Below are 16,828 nucleotides of genomic sequence, written 5' to 3'. Positions count from 1 at the left end.
GTCCTTTCAAGTCCACTGCTTAGTATGGCTCTTTAAGACTTCAGTCCTAAGAACATTTTCTGGGGAGCAAACCCCACTGAATAAAAGGCTTTCACTACAATTGAATATAATGGGGCTTAGGGCCACTTCCTGAACTTGCCAACCGGTTAGCCACAAAAGATGTAAAGGTTTGCTGGTTTTGTAACACAGCTACAGGAGTGGTCTTGCCTTGTGCTGTAGTTCTGGTCACTTTTGGTGCTCAGAACAGATGGTAAGAAACAATCTGTCTGGGACTGATGGGTTCCACAAATTCTGTTTCTGTATTCCTGTAATCTGATTTTCTTAAGTATGCCATTGCTCTCTAAAGCAAGTCATTCCTCTCTGCTCTGAACAACACAGACACTGGAATGGACTAATATACCTCCTGCTGCAAAAAGGAGATCAAAATAATTATTTGAGTCTTGATTTAATTCCAAATCGCATCAAGAAGCATCTAGGGTGATAGCCAAAGCAATTAATCTGGTGACATGGAAGGGTTCTTTTGATCCAGCCCTGTATCTTGATGTTCAGTCCAGTTTAAGGAAATGACTACATGGAACTGACTAGAGGTGGGATTTGGAGCAAATCCTGGGGTGTGGTACATGTTAGCACTCAAAAGTGTAATGCTACATTGCGTGTGTATTCTACTAGAAGCCCATACAAGGCCAGATAATGCCACAGCTTCAAAACCAAACAGCATTCCCAACTGGGTCTAAGACAACAGTAATCTACATTTTAACTAGTTCTACCTCACTGGTTCCAACTCAGGAGATTCTCAGGGAGATTTCCAAATAGTGTTCAAAGGCAGTAACTTAGCAGTACCCTGTTCCCCCATAAATACTGAATGTAGAGCTTTCCTTCTCCCCTACAAATGACCTTCTGCTTATTCCAAGTCATTGCTTTAATTTCTTCAACAATTTCTTCTTTAATTTCTGGGGTCGTTTTCGCAGCCTCAATAAGTGTTTCTCCTCCCCTCGTCCTGGGACCAAGGCTCAGCACCTGCTGCCTGGAGAAGAGCTCAGTAAGTGAGTAACTACAGACCTGCTTGCCTTTGGAAGGAGGCACGGGACAGCATCGGCTCTTTTGTACCAGTCAACAAAGACAGGAAAGGCTGCTCGACTTTTAAAAAGGCGCGCAAAGTCCAGGAAGAGCAGCCGGGCTTGCCCGCCCTGGGAAGATGAACTTAGCGGGTGGAAAACGTACGCAGTCAGTGCCTATTAGTTCTGCTCCCCGGGAAGCACCGCGAAGCTTAAAGGGAGCGATACAACCAGGTGTAAATAGTGGCCAGTCCCACTGATGCAGAGAGCTGGCAGTTCCCTCAGCCTCACCTTGTTGGTGAAATAGGAAGTCAGGTGGAGGACGCAGAAGGCGAGACCGACGGCGGGCCTCTTTAAAGGCATCTATCTGTCATCGCATGCCCTCAGCCCCAGAGCAGACCCGCTAAGGCGCTTCCTTCTGCCGGGGGGCTCAAGAACCGGCTCCCGTCCGCGGCTGCCATGATCGGGACGGGACACGTTGCTTCCCGGGCTGCTCCAATGAGCACGAGGAGAGGGCCGGAGGCACGGCCTTCTTAAAGGGGCAACGCTTCGCCAAGGAAGAAGGCCGAAGTCGCCCTCGGAGCGCGCCTCTTTTCCCCCTTCGGGATTTCCCGCTAAGGAATCATCTGCTCGTCTCGAGCTGATACATATTCAAAGATGACAACCGAGACTTGTTTTTAGTCGTTATTTTAAGTCTCGGTCTGCTATATGCCAGTTTTCGTATGGAGATATGTACATTCCACGTGCCTCGGCTTATGTGTACATTTTCGGTCTCTTTGGTATTTTATATAATACACTGGGATGTGATGTGATGGAGCTCAACGCCACCTCTTGGGTGAACAAAGCCGATGAGATACATACATACATAATTATATCTATATACTATCCAGAAAACCTAACTGAAGCATCTTACATCATGTTAAAGTCATGGAGAGAGAAATTTAGTTAACATTAACCAGTATTTTTTAAAAAACAAGCCAATGTGTAAGGACAGCATAAAACATCTAACAACTTTAAAAGAGCCTCATAGTAAAGGCTGGAACAGACTGAAATACCGTAATTTGAAACTTCAACTGCTAGCTGAAAGCCATTGTAAAAAGGAAAGTTTTATCTGGGCAACTAAACAAGAGAAGTTGGTGCCAGGTGAGTTTCAAGAGGAAAGACATTTCATTTATTTATTTATTTATTTATTTATATTTTTATACTGCCCATTTCTTTGCAGCTCTGGGCGATTTACATTGAACATTAAATAATACAAATTACATGGAACGATGTATAGTACCAACAGTATGTAACATTCCATGGATGAAGTCCCATCACTAAAAAAATGCTGTCTCTGGTCACCATCCACCTCTGCAAACAAAGTGACTGCCAGCCATGGGTTGGAAAATACCTGAAGTTTTTGTGGGTAGAACCTGATGCGGGAAGGGTTTGGGGAGGGGAAGGACCTCAGTAGGGTATAATGCCATAGTGTATACCCTCCAAAGTAGTAATTTTCTCCAGGGGAACTATCTTGGTCATCAAGAGATCAATTGTAATAACCAGAGATCTCCAGATGCCATCATGAAGTTAGCAACCTTACAGAGAGCAGAGCTTGTGTGGGTGAACTTCACTGTCAGGATGGACAGTATAGGAGGCAGTTCTTCAACTACCTAGGTCCAAAACCATTTAGGAATTGATAGGCAATAACCAGCATCTTGAGTTATCCTGGAAATAACAGAATTTTGAGCAAAGGGATAAGGGATAAGGGATATAATCCCTGAATTCCACCCCTGACAATGGCCTGGCTAGAGCTGCCTGTCCCACAACAGAGGTGGGAGATTTCCCTCCCCTTTTTGTTTTTTTAAAGGCTATTAGGTCAAGGTATGACATGCCTCTCTAGGGAAGTCTGAAAAGTATGTTAAATGTTTTCAGTGATTCCTAGAAAGGTTTAACCATAAAGTTTGTAGCAGTTCCTAGAGGGGCATGATGTTTTGCCCAGAAGTGATTTCACATTGTCACCAAGCGGCTTGGGTCATTCTTGGATCTGCAGGAAGAAAACGGGCATTTGGGAGCAATTGTATCTACATTGTTCTTAACTACACTAGCATCAGCTAGAACCTGTTATGTTAACTTTATAACTGCTGTAGTCATTACATGAGAACCACCGCAAAGGCCATATTGTATGTCTTTCTGATGCTGTCACTCCTTCCAGAAATTGGGACAATGTTGATATAGGGCATGTGCAGTGGTGCAGAAACAAGCTGTGCTGTATATTCTCTGATGTTATAAAACTAATGAGACAAGGGGTCCCAAGAAGGATACGTCATGTGATCAGGTCAGCATGCTCACAAAGGGAATCTGTGGGTTAACCATTTAGGGCAGGGGTAGTCAACCTGTTTGACTCAGCCTTCCATCCTTCCGAGGTCGGTAAAATGAGTACCCAGCTTGCTGGGGGGTAAACGGTCATGACTGGGGAAGGCACTGGCAAACCACCCCATATTGAGTCTGCCATGAAAACGCTAGAGGGCGTCACCCCAAGGGTCAGACATGACTCGGTGCTTGCACAGGGGATACCTTTACCTTTACCTTTTAGTCAACCTGTGGTCCTCCAGATGTCCATGGACTACAATTCCAATGAGCCCCTGCCAGAAAACACTAGCAGAGGCTCATGGGAATTGTAGTCCATGGACATCTGGAGGACCACAGGTTGACTACCCCTGATTTAGGGGAAGCACTATTTTGGCACGTACGCTACTAACTAGTATCACAACAAAGAAATGTATGCAATTGCCATTCCACATCAATATGTCAATTACACAGCAATTCCTTAAATCATTATTATATTTCTCTAGGTCCATTGACGTAGGTGTGAAAATTTACCATGAAATCTAGCAAATTGATAGGTGAAATAGTAACACAACTCTGGTTTGTACACGAAGACATTCACGATGCAGAGCAGCCTGAGCCATGCTGCCATTGGGAATAAATGTGCTGGAAAACAGAGCACATTAATACTTTATCAGATGCATGTGCGGGAGGGGGGACATGTGTGCCTCATCCTGCCAAAGTGGTGGCTGCATCTTTTCAGTGACCCTGGGGATTCCATAATGTCTACTTTGGCCATGGGTCCTGTCAGTGTTTAATGGCAACAAGGTAACCAGTTTCTCACTCACAACTCTGAGCGGTAAGTTCAAAGCAAAACAATACTTTTATTAATGGCAACAAAGCAACCAGTTTCTCACTCACAATGGAAAAAAGCCAGTGAAGTCTAAAGGATATTTTCCTGAGTAGGGAAACCATAAAGATCTGTAGCACATCCTACTCCGGAGAGCGCTGGAGGAATCACGCCGCGGAAGTGCCCGTGACGCACGGAGGGAAGGGCATTTCGGGAGCCAATGAGCTGCTGGCGTTGGCGGTCAGGGGGCGGGAGAAACTGGGGCGAGCCGGGAAGAAGGCGGAAGAAGCTGTTTTCTGGCAAGGCTTCCTGGTGGCGTCCGGCTCCAGCCTCTCTTATCGGCGACCTTTTCTGTCTGTGCCTGACATGGAGCCTGGAGGAGTCGCCGCTGTGGCTCCCTCGGCTGAGGCGAGCCCGGGCCCCGCTTGGCCGCAGAACAAGGCGAGCAAGGGAGGGAAGCGGGGTTGGGGTGGCTCAGGTAGGGAAAGGCAGAAACAGGTGCCCGCCCGTCTCTCCCTCCCACCGGCCTAGGTAGGGAGCGAGTGAATGGCAGAGGCCGGTCGCGAAGTGGGCTCTGTCATCTCGGGCGGTGGGCGGAGGCATTGTTTACCTAAGTAGGAGCTCTGTGCGGCCGGAAAATTGACACACAGCAGGGAGAAGGAAGTGCTCATGAGAATGGTGATCTTTAAGGGTGATCTTTAAGGCGCATTTAATTCTTACTTATAGTGAGTGATGTGGGAGAACATTAAAAAAAAAAAAAGAATGATCCCCCAGAAAATGCGTAAGCAACTGTGTCACTTGAGGCTTAATGTAGGGAAGATTTGAGACTATTGTTTTTTGCTGGAGAGTTGGCTGTGCTGGTTCTGTGTCCTGAAAGATTTCAGATTCAGAAATCCTTTATTGGCACAAAGTGTCCTGAAAGTATTGGTCTTTGTATTTACATTCTCTTCCTTAAATGTTGCTGTCTTTTTCGATTTATAATTTAAACCTACAAGAGCCCTCTTTCCTTTATTCCTGGACAAGAGTAAGGGCTAGACTGCCTGTAACCAATGACAAGATTCATGTAAATTGTAATTAATTAGTGTGCAGAAATTATAATACACCATTTGTATTCCCTTTTGAGTATCTCTTCTATTGTCATATTCTACTTTTTAATCTGCAATGTGAAGAACAGTATTTTTCTGTCTAGGCCAGTGCAGAAGGATGGCTGGGTTAATTTGTTATAGCAAAAGGACAGAGCCTAGTAGTGCTTTAAATGCTAATAGTGCCTCCCTAAGCAGATTTACACCTTTCTAAATTCAGCTATCTTTATGTTGGCTCTGTAAGTATTTTGTTGTAGCATAAGCAGAATAGACTTTGTCAGGTGCATGGAATTATGGAGATACAAATGTGTATTGTTGAGGATACCTTGGTGATGATAGCCAAAACAAACAAAAAAAACCCATCATATTTAATTTTAAATTAGTAGAAACAATTGTTGTACTAATTTAAGTCATGAAGGGACAGAACTTTGAGTAAGTTATTTCTAAAATCTATTTGCTGAGTTCTTTTGTGATTGGGTTACAATCTGTGAATTTTTTCTGTGCCACAACTTTAATCGGTTGTCCACATATCAATTCAAGGGACTATGGAAGAGTTTTTAGTATTTTTAAGGAAAAGTCAAATATAAAATGTCTGCTCGTTGTTGCAGTGCCCATGGGGAGCCCCTAAAAATACCACAATATCATGTTCCCTTGCTGATGTCATGAGTGAACAACTAGCTAAAGAGCTGCAATTGGAAGAAGAAAACACTGCTTTCCCAGAAGTGGTATCGTAAGTTGACCATCTTTGTGATTAAATACTTGTGTATAGACTTAGCTATAGCTACTCCTTTATTTAGTTTCAGAGTCCTAGCAGAGAGGGCAGAAAATAAATGTAAATATAAATATGTTTTCCTACAGATGCAATTCCATGCATCCTGATTTAGGAGTCCAGCTTAAAAATCGCTAGAACTCCTAAATAAACATGCATCGGTGCAGGCTGAAAGTGAGAATTCAGTCAGCTGATGTAGCTATGTTACTACAAGAGCTGGACCTTTTCTATGTCTGAGGCAAACAGAGCAGCTATAACCCTTCCTGCCATTTTTTTCTTTTTTTAACTTGGAGAGCAGGTCACAAAAGTACCCTGTGAAGAAGGCAGATGGCATGGAAGGAAGCTGAGCTGTGAGGATGATTTGTACTAGTTGGAAACTGATGCATGGTAGAAGGGGTCAGAAATCCTTTTGCTTCAAATAAGCTGCACAGCTTGTTCTGTTCCTAGGTGCTTACACAAAACAGCAGAATCAACTGCTCTCTTCTGTGACAAGTTGCAGATGACTTGGTCACATTGACAGTCCTTCTACTTAGTTCAGGGCTTCCTCGAAATGAAGAAGTGGTCCAGCATATTCCATTATCAACACACCATTCAATCCCCAACAATGAAGTTAGAATATCACTTAAGAAAATTTTCTTCACTTTCCCTCACCCAGGAAGGAAGATAAAGCAGCTGCTAAAGGTATACTAGAGCCCATCTTGTACCTGCCACCATTAAAGGAGACGTGGCTGGAAGTGCTTTTATTTAATGGCAGAAGTGTGCACTGTCTTCTCTTAATGGAGAGCTGCATTAAAGAAAGTTGGAATCTGATGCTCCCAATGAATTAAGACAAGAGCCGCCAAGCGTTACCTTTGGGAGCAGAAGTTTCTTTTCAGGTTGCCACTCACCCCTAGCCTGATGCTGGAGGCAGAAATCCCTTCTATAATACTCAGCATTCCTATAGCTGCTAGCATCATTTTATTCTTGTCCATTGTATCCAGTGTTGTTGAAGGACCAATTATTACTGGGGAGAACACTGACACTTCCAGTGACTTGATGCTGGCACAGATGCTTCAAATGGAATTTGACAGGGAGTACGATGCACAACTTCGCCGTGAAGAGAAAAAGTTCAATGGCGACAGCAAAGGTTAGTATCATGGGTTTGCTTTGCTGCTTTGCTTGAATAACTGTGCCTGTTGTCTCAACCTTCAGAAGGGTGAGGCATGGGAAATATATGGTATACATCTTTTTGTATTTTTGTTTCTCAAGTGTCCATATCTTTTGAGAACTATCGGAAGGTGCATCCCTTTGAAGACAGCGACAGCTCTGAAGATGAGGTTGACTGGCAGGATACTCGGCATGATCCATACAGAGCAGGTAGAGTCTTGATTAACACCTTATAAAATGTCAACTCTACACTAATTATTTCAACGTAAGACAGTGAAATAAAGGATTGAGGTCAGTGGCATGTCCATGATTACTTAAACACAAGGTTTTCACTATTGTATCATGAGACACGAAACAAAAGATTATTTCTTGTCCAAAAGAGCTTAAAGTCTGAATTTAGACTTGAGGCAGGGGTTTGAAGAGAAGACAATGAACATGAATGTGGAATACCTGGGATGAAGGCCTTGCAGAAAATCTGGTTTTGAGGAGTGGCTTAGAGGAAGAGCACATCCACACAGTTGTAGTGGGATAGAAATAAAAGGCAGCTGTCAGTCTGTGTTTCTTTTGATGTGTTCGTATTTCTAAATACGAAGTGGCTGTGTATTGGATTTGTCTGGAATGCCATTAAAGGTAACGAACTCAAACTCGGATTTGTCTAACATTATTTTGCCAAGTAAAATCACTTGTGTTTGATGGAGCTTTGTTTACTTATTTCTTAGTTACTTTGTTAACTTAGAAAATATGTATGCTGCCTCCCCAGAACTTTACTCAAGGTCATTCAGAAATAGTCAAATCAATGCCATGGAGACTATTAATAATCAAGCCATATAAAATATAAACAAAGCAGGGCATAAAAACAGACTTTTATCAGACTTTCTTTTTCTTTGCCTGGGCCTGAAAATGGGCGAATATTTAATTGATAGCATCAATCTGATTATTATTCCAAAATGTTTTCTAAGACTTGATTATACAAATAATATAAGGCCATCTGGTTGCTAGCCTTAGAGGTGGGGCTTTTTTCCATCTTACAAGTAAAAATAATTAAATACTGCATGTGCTATAGTTCCTGAATAAGGACGTGTGTTCAAATTATTCCTAGATAAACCCATTACTACTCCCAAAAAGGGCTTTATAGGAAAAGGAAAAGATATTACTACCAAACATGATGAAGTTGTATGTGGAAGAAAGAATACTGCTCGGATGGAAAATGTAAGTTCTGCACCAAACTAGTTAAGACCAATTCATGACTAACTTGCAATTCATGACTAACTTGGAAGAAGTACTTAACGCAGCACTGACCCTTGTTGTGCCCTGTGGTATGATTTTCCATTCTCATCCAGTAACCAATGTGGATATTTATCTTTAAAATTCTTCTGTGTGTTTGTTTTAAAACTACTGTCCTGCCTCTTAGAAAATGGAGCAGAAAGGAAGAACTGCATGGAGCAAGCACAGCTTACTATTTCACTAGCTTAGCTGTTCCCAGAGTTTCATCAACAATTTCAATTTCACAATATAGTCTCCCCCCTCCCCATATTTATCAGCAAGAAAACCAACCTGAATTGCTAAAAATAGCATCGGACTAGGACAAACTTGGAAAATTTGGGTTCAGATTCATAAATCTCACAAGAGCAGCCTTGAGCCAAGTCATTATCAACATAAATTTCTTCTTTGGCTTGCTGTATTAACATACCTACTGTCTGAGCTCCATGCAGGAAATGTAGGCTAGCAATATGATAAATCACACCAGTAAGCATATCAGTACTATGGTAGGGTCTCCCCTTTCAGCAAGTTGTTCAGACAAATAATTCAGATGCTTTTGAAAGCATGACCTCAGTCTTTGGTTTTCATCTGTCTTTGCAGTTTGCTCCTGAGTTTCAAGTTGGTGATGGAATTGGTATGGATCTAAAACTATCCAATCATGTTTTCAATGCCTTAAAGCAGCATGCATACTCTGAGGAACGTCGTAGTGCCAGACTTCATGAGAAGAAGGAGCACTCTACTGCTGTATGTCTTTGTTACTGTTTTGCAATGAACAAAATGTAAAAATTGTATAGTTTTACAAGGTAATGACACTTTGCATGAATTAATACTGTCCTGATATCATTTTAACTAAGTAATTAACTTGTTTTGTATTGCAAGGCTAACTTGTTGCCTTGTTGACAGCATTCATTGTCGCTAAAAATTAATAGAATTATACACGAGGTTATGACCTTTTCTGAATTACCAATTTCTGAATTACCTCCCTTAGTCATCCTCATTAGTCAGCCATACAGGAAATTTGTTAGATTTCCTGAGTGACCTGCATGCAAAAGTAGACCCTTTTCAGCAGTTTATATGGTAAAATTGAAATAACGTGGTTTCAGCTAAGATATCGTAGATTGGTTTGGTTATCTCTGATTTTATATGTAGCATTCCTTGAGAGAAATGAGAGCTGTTACAACTCTGAAAGTGTACGGGAGAAGTAATCAGTGGAGACAGTCCAGCAAGAGATTATTTTAAAATATCTGATTGAAATGTTCTTAATTGAACATGTTTGCTGACTAGGAGATTTATGGAAATATACATATTTGGAAATGTTGTATGGTGTTAATAGTGTCTTTTCCCCCTTATGCAGGAGAAAGCAGTAGATCCTAAAACACGCTTACTTTTGTATAAGATGGTCAATTCCGGGATGCTGGAGACCATCACTGGCTGTATAAGCACTGGAAAAGAGTCTGTTGTGTTTCATGCCAATGGAGGAAGGTATGACCTTTGTGGTTGTGGTAACAAATTGTGTGTGAAACTGGGTGCAACTGCAAAGCAGCAGGGAATACAATGGAATACATTGACTGCTGATTTCTGTTTTACAGTTGTCAAATAGAAGAGTCCACAACATTCTTGGCTCCTCCCCCCCTTCAAATCTGTTGGACATAGAAGTCTGTGTGATATATTGATCAGGGTCTACGACTGGAGAGACCCAAGTTCAAATTGCCAGTTGCTTTTCTTATCCTAACATTTCCCAAGGCTACTCGGCGGGAAATTGGGAAAGGAGAAGCCAGTTCTTTGCAAGGAAGGTGGAAAAAATAATGGAGGAAGAGAACTACAGCTGGCTAGGATTGAATGATTGTCTGCCCACAGAATCCTGGTTTCCCAAACTAAAAGGATAATTGGTTTTTATGCCTCACTTTTCACTATTTGAAGGAGTCTCAAAGCAGCTTATGATCGCCTTCCCTTTCTGTCCCCACAACAAACACACTATGAGGTAGTTGAGGCTGAGAGAGCTCTAATAGGAGTGCTTTATGAGAATAGCTCTGTTAAAATAGGGAGTACCCCAAAGTCACCCAGCTGGCTGTGTGTGGAGGAGCAGGGAGGCAAACCTGGCTCTATAGATTAGAGGCCACCGCTCTTAACCACTACACCAAGCTGGCTCTCCATAGTTAAATAAATTATGGATTTACATTATGTCTGAACCAATCTGATTAATATTTAAATACTGCTTATGATTTAATGTCTCCTTTGTGCGAATTGTGTTTTACTGGTTGGTTTAAACTCATATTCTGGAATCTAAAATGTTTATATTTTTCCTAAAGTTTGGGCAGTGATGCCATGCCTGTACCTTCAGAGTGTGCTATAAAAGTGTTTAAGACAACGCTTAATGAATTTAAGAATCGTGATAAGTATATCAAGGATGACTACAGGTTTAAAGACCGATTCAGCAAACTGAATCCACGAAAGATAATCCGCATGTGGGCTGAAAAAGAAATGCACAACTTAACAAGGTATAGAAATTTTTTGCTATAAATATGTTGTTGTACTTTTCCAGATCAAGTCTGACAAATCACCAGGCTTCCTTTGACTATTTATCTTGTGTGAAAAAAACGTCTTTTCTACCTGAAACTCGTTAATACTAAAATTACACACTGAATTTTTATGCTGCTGCCATACAACTGCTGATTTAGTTTTATGTATCTGTTTTGTTGATATGTATTAATGTTTATAGTCCACACAAATATAACAATACAGATGATATAATCTACAGTTATTACGACAGTATCACACACGTAAAAAAGATTCCAGAAACAGAAGCACCTGCATAAACTTCTGGGTCAACAAAGGTTTTGGTATAAATTTCTGACTTGCTGAAAACCTGTCAAAGTTCTCTGCTTATTTTCTTTTTTCTACAGAATGCGGAAAGCAGGCATTCCTTGTCCACAAGTGGTAACCCTTAAAAAACATGTCTTGGTCATGTCCTTCATCGGTCAGGATCAAGTTCCAGCTCCTAAACTAAAAGAAGTAAAACTCAATAGTGAAGATATGAAAAAGGCTTACTACCAAGTTCTTCATGTAGGTTGAGTGCTACTGTTGCCTCAAAACTATTGCAGACTTCCTTTTTCTAGTGTGCCTTGTATCCAGAGCAGTATTCTCAGTATGGGGGGAGGAGGGGGTTAAGGCAGAAGTCCTTTTACCATTGAAACTGGATCCAAGCTAACATCAATAATGAATAATTAATGTAAATATAGTAACAGCTTTTATAATTAGTTTGCCTTTGATCTATAAAAGCTGTAGAAAAAATCAAAACAGTGAAAATCAGAACTACTTGATGAATAGACAGAGCTTGAATTAAAAGTAAAATATAGGTTGGGATCAAGGAACCTTTTAAAACCAAGGCTCATGTTTGTGGAATCAGTAATTTTCTGCTTGGGGTGTTTCCTATAGTACTACTGTGCTAGTGTTGGTGTTGCAGCTTCTCCGTGTGGTACAAAAATTGTACTAGCTATCTTTAGTAGAAAGGAATTACCTGGGTGTTTCTATGTGTCCACATTTTTAATCATTCACAGTTGTGCCAGTGATACAGATATACTGGCTAGCATGAATATTTCATACTACTTGTGTGGTACTTCCACTCTGAGAAATAAGTAGATACTTGATATATCCTTCCTGTTAAGCATGTTCTGCATTTATCATACACTTAAAATTTTCTTTGTTTGATTGAAGAAAGCCTTAATAATCACCTGTTACTTCCTTCTAGATGATGCAGCAATTATATAAAGAGTGCAGTCTAGTTCATGCTGACTTGAGCGAATACAACATGCTATGGCATGGTGGGCAGGTAAGCACAGTCTAAAGGGAGGAAAGTAACTTTCTTATTTACATGTTCGCATCCATATATGGCTAACATGTAATATTTACCTTAGGTATGGTTAATTGATGTGAGCCAGTCTGTGGAACCAACCCATCCACATGGGCTTGAGTTCTTGTTCAGAGATTGCAGGAATGTTTCACAGGTAAGACATCTGATAATTGAGATATTCTGTAATAGAATCTGTGTTGTTGTATCATCTGTACTCTGCATACTAAAAAGGAGGTTTTCAGATAATGGGTTATCACTTGCTCCACATTATGTCTCAGCAGTAATTCTGGTTAAAACGTATAGCAAAATTGTAGAAATCTGAAAATCTAGATGTATAATTGTAATTAGATGGGGTTTCTTTTTCATATTGTTTGATTACTATGTCTGCTGTTTGTGTATTTAAGACAAAGTGGAAACTTGGGGAATTTTGGTAACTTCATAATCCAAGGTCCTGACTCTGTTTCAAAGATGTGCAGAGACAGCTCCTTCCTGACTATATGTAAGCCTTCCTGTACATAGTCTCAGGCAGAGGGAACAGGTAAGAGGAGATAAAAGTGGCAGCTGTGGGGTGTAAAACGGGTAAAAATATTGTGTACCCACTGTAATACCTATTTAAAAAGAATAGGAGGAGGCCCTTCCTATACATATTGGTAGAAGATCCCAGGTTTGATTCTTGGCATTTCTAATTTAAAGTAAATAGGTGCTGGGAAAGAACTTACTTTGCTTGAGACCTGCTGTCAGTCAGTCTAAACATTGGTCTCCCTTGGTATAAGGCAACATAGAACTGTTGATTTGAAAAAGTGATAGCAGGATTGTAAAGTATGGCACATCTACCCTTCATGAATAATGGGAAACAAAAAATTTTTGTTTTTAAAGTTCTTCCAGAAGAATGGGGTATCTGAAGCACTTAGTGACCGAGAGCTCTTCAGCACTGTCTCGGGTTTAAATTTTACAGCTGACAATGAAGCAGACTTTCTAGCTGAGGTAAGGAGCAAGTTTTTGGAAAGAGTTTGTTTTCTGTCACTTAAAAAAACACCTTGTAAATTGTAAGGTATTTGTTGAAATAGGACACATGACATGATTCTGTTTGATGTTTCATGAAATAGTTGTAATACTTTATATAAATTTATATGCAGCCCGTCCAGAGATCTGCTCAAGGCATTTCTGTTATTTATCTATGTATATGAACAAGCCATAAAGCAACATTACACAACCTATAGTTCTATCCATAACCCAGGTTAGAAGCAGGTGATCAAAACAGAACCTCGCATGGATATATACAGCAGGGCTTGGGAAAAGAATATAAAATGATGGCTTGGACAATCAAAAAGGAGAAGATCATGCAGGCATACAGCACCAAACTATTTAGGGCTTTAAGGTATGAACTAGCACTTGAATTGCACCCAGAAATAAGCAGCCACGGCAGACCTTTCAACAGAGGGCTAATACGTTCCCTGTAATAAATAAAATGGCTGCCCTATTTTGGATCAGCTGAAGTTTCTGAACAGTTCTGAAAACAGTCCTACATAAAGCACATGACAATCTAACCTGGATGCAGTCCAAGTTTGGATCATCATAGCCAGATCAGTACAGCTGTAGTTGGTGTATCACCTGAAGCTGATAAAAGGTGCTGTGTCCTGTGGACAAACCTTGAACTTCCAACTGCAGCCAAAATCTGGCAGCATGCCCTTCGTCATCCAGAATCTAGTCCTTTTCATTTTTTTTTTTTGGGGGGGGGGTGCCCTGGTAGACTAAATTCACTTCATTACTAACCAGCAGCAGCACATCAGTCTTGTCTGGGCAGAGTTTCAGTTTACTGGTCCTCATCCATTCCATTGCCACCGCCAGAATTTCACAGACCCAGAGAAATAAAATCGGGTGTCATCTTCATATTGGTGGCTCCTCCCTCCAAATCTTTCCTTCCAGTTTCATGTATAAATAGTATGGGGGAACAAAAGGACCCCATAGCATAAAGGCTATTTTAGAAAGCAAGAATAAAAAAAGTTATGGTTTACATAGACATAATCTGACACTTCTATGGTCTACAGCAAAAAGCACCTTAGGTATAGTCAGAAGTTTGTGTGCATCTAGTGTTTTTTTTCACTAATGGTACATTATGGGTCTTTGCTGCTGAATTTAAATAACTGACCTGTAAGTAACATCTACATTAAATATTTTTATTGGCCAGATGCCGTGTCTCTTACTGGCCCTCCTCCATGGTTGAGATGCTGTGTTTTTATGTTTTGGTTGAGACCAGGCATAACCAACAACATCCCTCCCAGAACTCCCATCAGTGCGCTCTGGACCTGTTTGCTCTGTTTGCACTGCTATAATTATCAGTTATTAGTATTACTGTTATGGTTATTTATATGATATGGATTGTTTCATGTATTGTTTATACATTTTATGTAAACTGCCCTGAGCCACCGGGGAGGGCGGTATATAAATATAATAAATAAATAAATGTTTATGTATTTTTATTGAGTTCTTTCTGTAGTCTATATCAGTGGTTCTCAACCTTATCTGCTTAGTGGCGGCTGATGTGGTTGCAGCGGTAGCTCGTGCGCAGGTGGCGTGTTTTGGTGTGCAGCGTGGAGGCAGCCATTGCCATAGCTCTGCCGCCCCCGCCGCCAAGGGGCCAAGCAACCCCATATGGGGTCGCAATCCCTAGGTCGAGAACCAGTGGTCTATATATTCTGCTTTCATGTGTTGATGCTTGCCACCTTGGTAATCCCATTTGGGTGGAAAGGCAGCATAGATACGTTTTTGATAAAGACATACGTAGGACCCAACGTAAGGTTGGGCTTGTATAATTAATCTGTGTGCTCAGATCTTTATAAACATTGTATGTAGTCTCTGCTAGTGCAGCGTTGACTTCCCCTATGCTTGTTGCCCAGTCCCCCAGAACAAATTTAGATGCACATTAGATTCCAATGCAAACAATGCCTAGAGATTTCTATCTGTTTTCTTTTTTATAGATCGAAACTTTGGAGAAAATAAATGAAGATCATGTACAGAATCATGGGAAGAAGGTGTCTTCATTTTCAAATGATGAAGGTCCAGCAGCATTTTGCAGCAAATAACATTTTGAATGAACTCAGATTTCTCGCATCTATCATTTGGTGCAGTGACTAAATGTCATTTGCCAGAAGCAACAGAAATTGTGGTCAGATCAGAATGCCATAAATGAAACTTCAGGGAATATGCGTTGGTGTGGTTTTTTTTAAAGAAAAGTTCATATTACTGGGGACTTTACCAACTAGTCCTGAAAGAACAAGAATACTTGTGTCTTTTCACTCTGGCAGTTTTTTTCAGGTATATATTGTAAGCAAATTGAATGTGTGAATTTTTAAGTAGTTTACAAAATGAGGTGACAATTTCAATTTAACTCTGAAGTGTACTACAATTAGGTGCTAGTTGATCTTTCCCTCCCTTTGATAGCAGAGTGCCCAATTTTTAAAAGTTTGGTTTTCTTCTAAATTTAAGCATATATGCTTAAGAGAAGATTGATTTGATTGTACTGACCCATTTAATTTTGCAATACAGGTTTACTATTTTTCAAAAATTGAAATGAAAGCTTCTTGGTATAAATGGCAATGTATACTAATCACAAAAATGCCTACAATATTTTCCAAAAATTTAACAACGTAAGTATATAGAAATATTCAGTCCATATAATTGTCGGTCTATAAAGCTTCAGATCATAATATAGTTTTAGTTGATTAAAAAAATATTGAACTTGATAAAGAGAATTAATTCTAAATTGGCAACAGCAAAAATACTTGTACTGAGGGAAGACAGCTTAGACAACAGTAACTTCAAAGGGAAAAAATAAAATTATGTAAAAAGCATAGAATGTTCTCAAGAACTTCTCACAGCTAAACCTAATTGCCTAAATTTGAGATGATGGTAGATAGTTACCACCTTGAAATATATATTTTTAGGAGTGAAATCCAAAAGCATCCACTTTATTAAGGACTACAGTGTGTTGCAATTCATGGCTCACATGTCAGTGTTGTTATGTATAAACAATTCAGGAGGCATGATGTAATGAACATCCCTACAAAAGTGTATATGAAAACATTAAAGAGTTCCCAAGGACCATGCATCTCTTCACTCTTAGAGTGTATTTATGTATAACTGCATCCAATTCTAATATCAGAAAGGGCCAGTCATTCCCTGAAACATTTAGAAGATTGACTTCAGTAGTATGGTGGGACTTTTCAGATTTTCTATTTTAAGTTTGGCCTCCATGATGCTGTAATGAGGTTCTGTTGCTGTGTGAGTAGCCTGTGAAAATTCTTGTTTCATTTGAAAGTGGGATGTGAAATAAACTGATATTTTAAGGCTGGATTTCTTTCTAGGTTTTTTAAAGTGTCTCTGCAGATTCAAGTCAGAACTTGGTTCAGTATCATTTAATTGCCAAAGGTGTAATTTGGACTTCTGTCAACAGATTGCATGGCGCTGCCCACAATGAGTTTTAGTAAGCTGGCCACACAAACAACACAG

General features: G+C 40.3%; 2 protein-coding genes across 4 annotated transcripts in view; one reads left to right on the top strand and one right to left on the bottom strand.

Moving 5' to 3' along the window:
- The window catches only part of SLC35D4 (solute carrier family 35 member D4), a 42,234-nt gene extending 40,644 nt beyond the window's left edge, over positions 1–1,590 (bottom strand). Inside the window, exon 1 of one of the 3 annotated variants that reach the window (XM_077352606.1) lies at positions 1,347–1,590. In XM_077352606.1, coding sequence (XP_077208721.1) covers positions 1,347–1,418 — 72 coding nt within the window. In that variant the 5' untranslated portion in view covers positions 1,419–1,590. The remainder of the gene's footprint in view (positions 1–1,346) is intronic. The other 2 variants (XM_077352605.1, XM_077352603.1) reach the window with 2 other exon arrangements.
- Positions 1,591–4,450: 2,860 nt separating this feature from the next.
- Positions 4,451–16,672, top strand: RIOK3 (RIO kinase 3). The gene is made up of 13 exons (XM_077352602.1): positions 4,451–4,653; positions 5,903–6,024; positions 7,044–7,189; positions 7,312–7,419; positions 8,309–8,418; positions 9,070–9,213; positions 9,824–9,951; positions 10,779–10,967; positions 11,373–11,532; positions 12,218–12,298; positions 12,384–12,473; positions 13,196–13,303; positions 15,298–16,672. The coding sequence occupies exons 1-13, from the start codon at positions 4,579–4,581 to the stop codon at positions 15,400–15,402; spliced, it is 1,566 nt and encodes a 521-aa protein (XP_077208717.1). The 5' UTR covers positions 4,451–4,578; the 3' UTR covers positions 15,403–16,672.
- The last annotated feature ends 156 nt before the right edge of the window (positions 16,673–16,828 follow it).

Source organism: Paroedura picta, chromosome 9, assembly GCF_049243985.1.
Source record: "Paroedura picta isolate Pp20150507F chromosome 9, Ppicta_v3.0, whole genome shotgun sequence".
In the NCBI taxonomy this organism is placed as follows: Eukaryota; Metazoa; Chordata; class Lepidosauria; order Squamata; family Gekkonidae; genus Paroedura; species Paroedura picta.
This window is presented reverse-complemented; position numbering and strand designations above follow the sequence as displayed.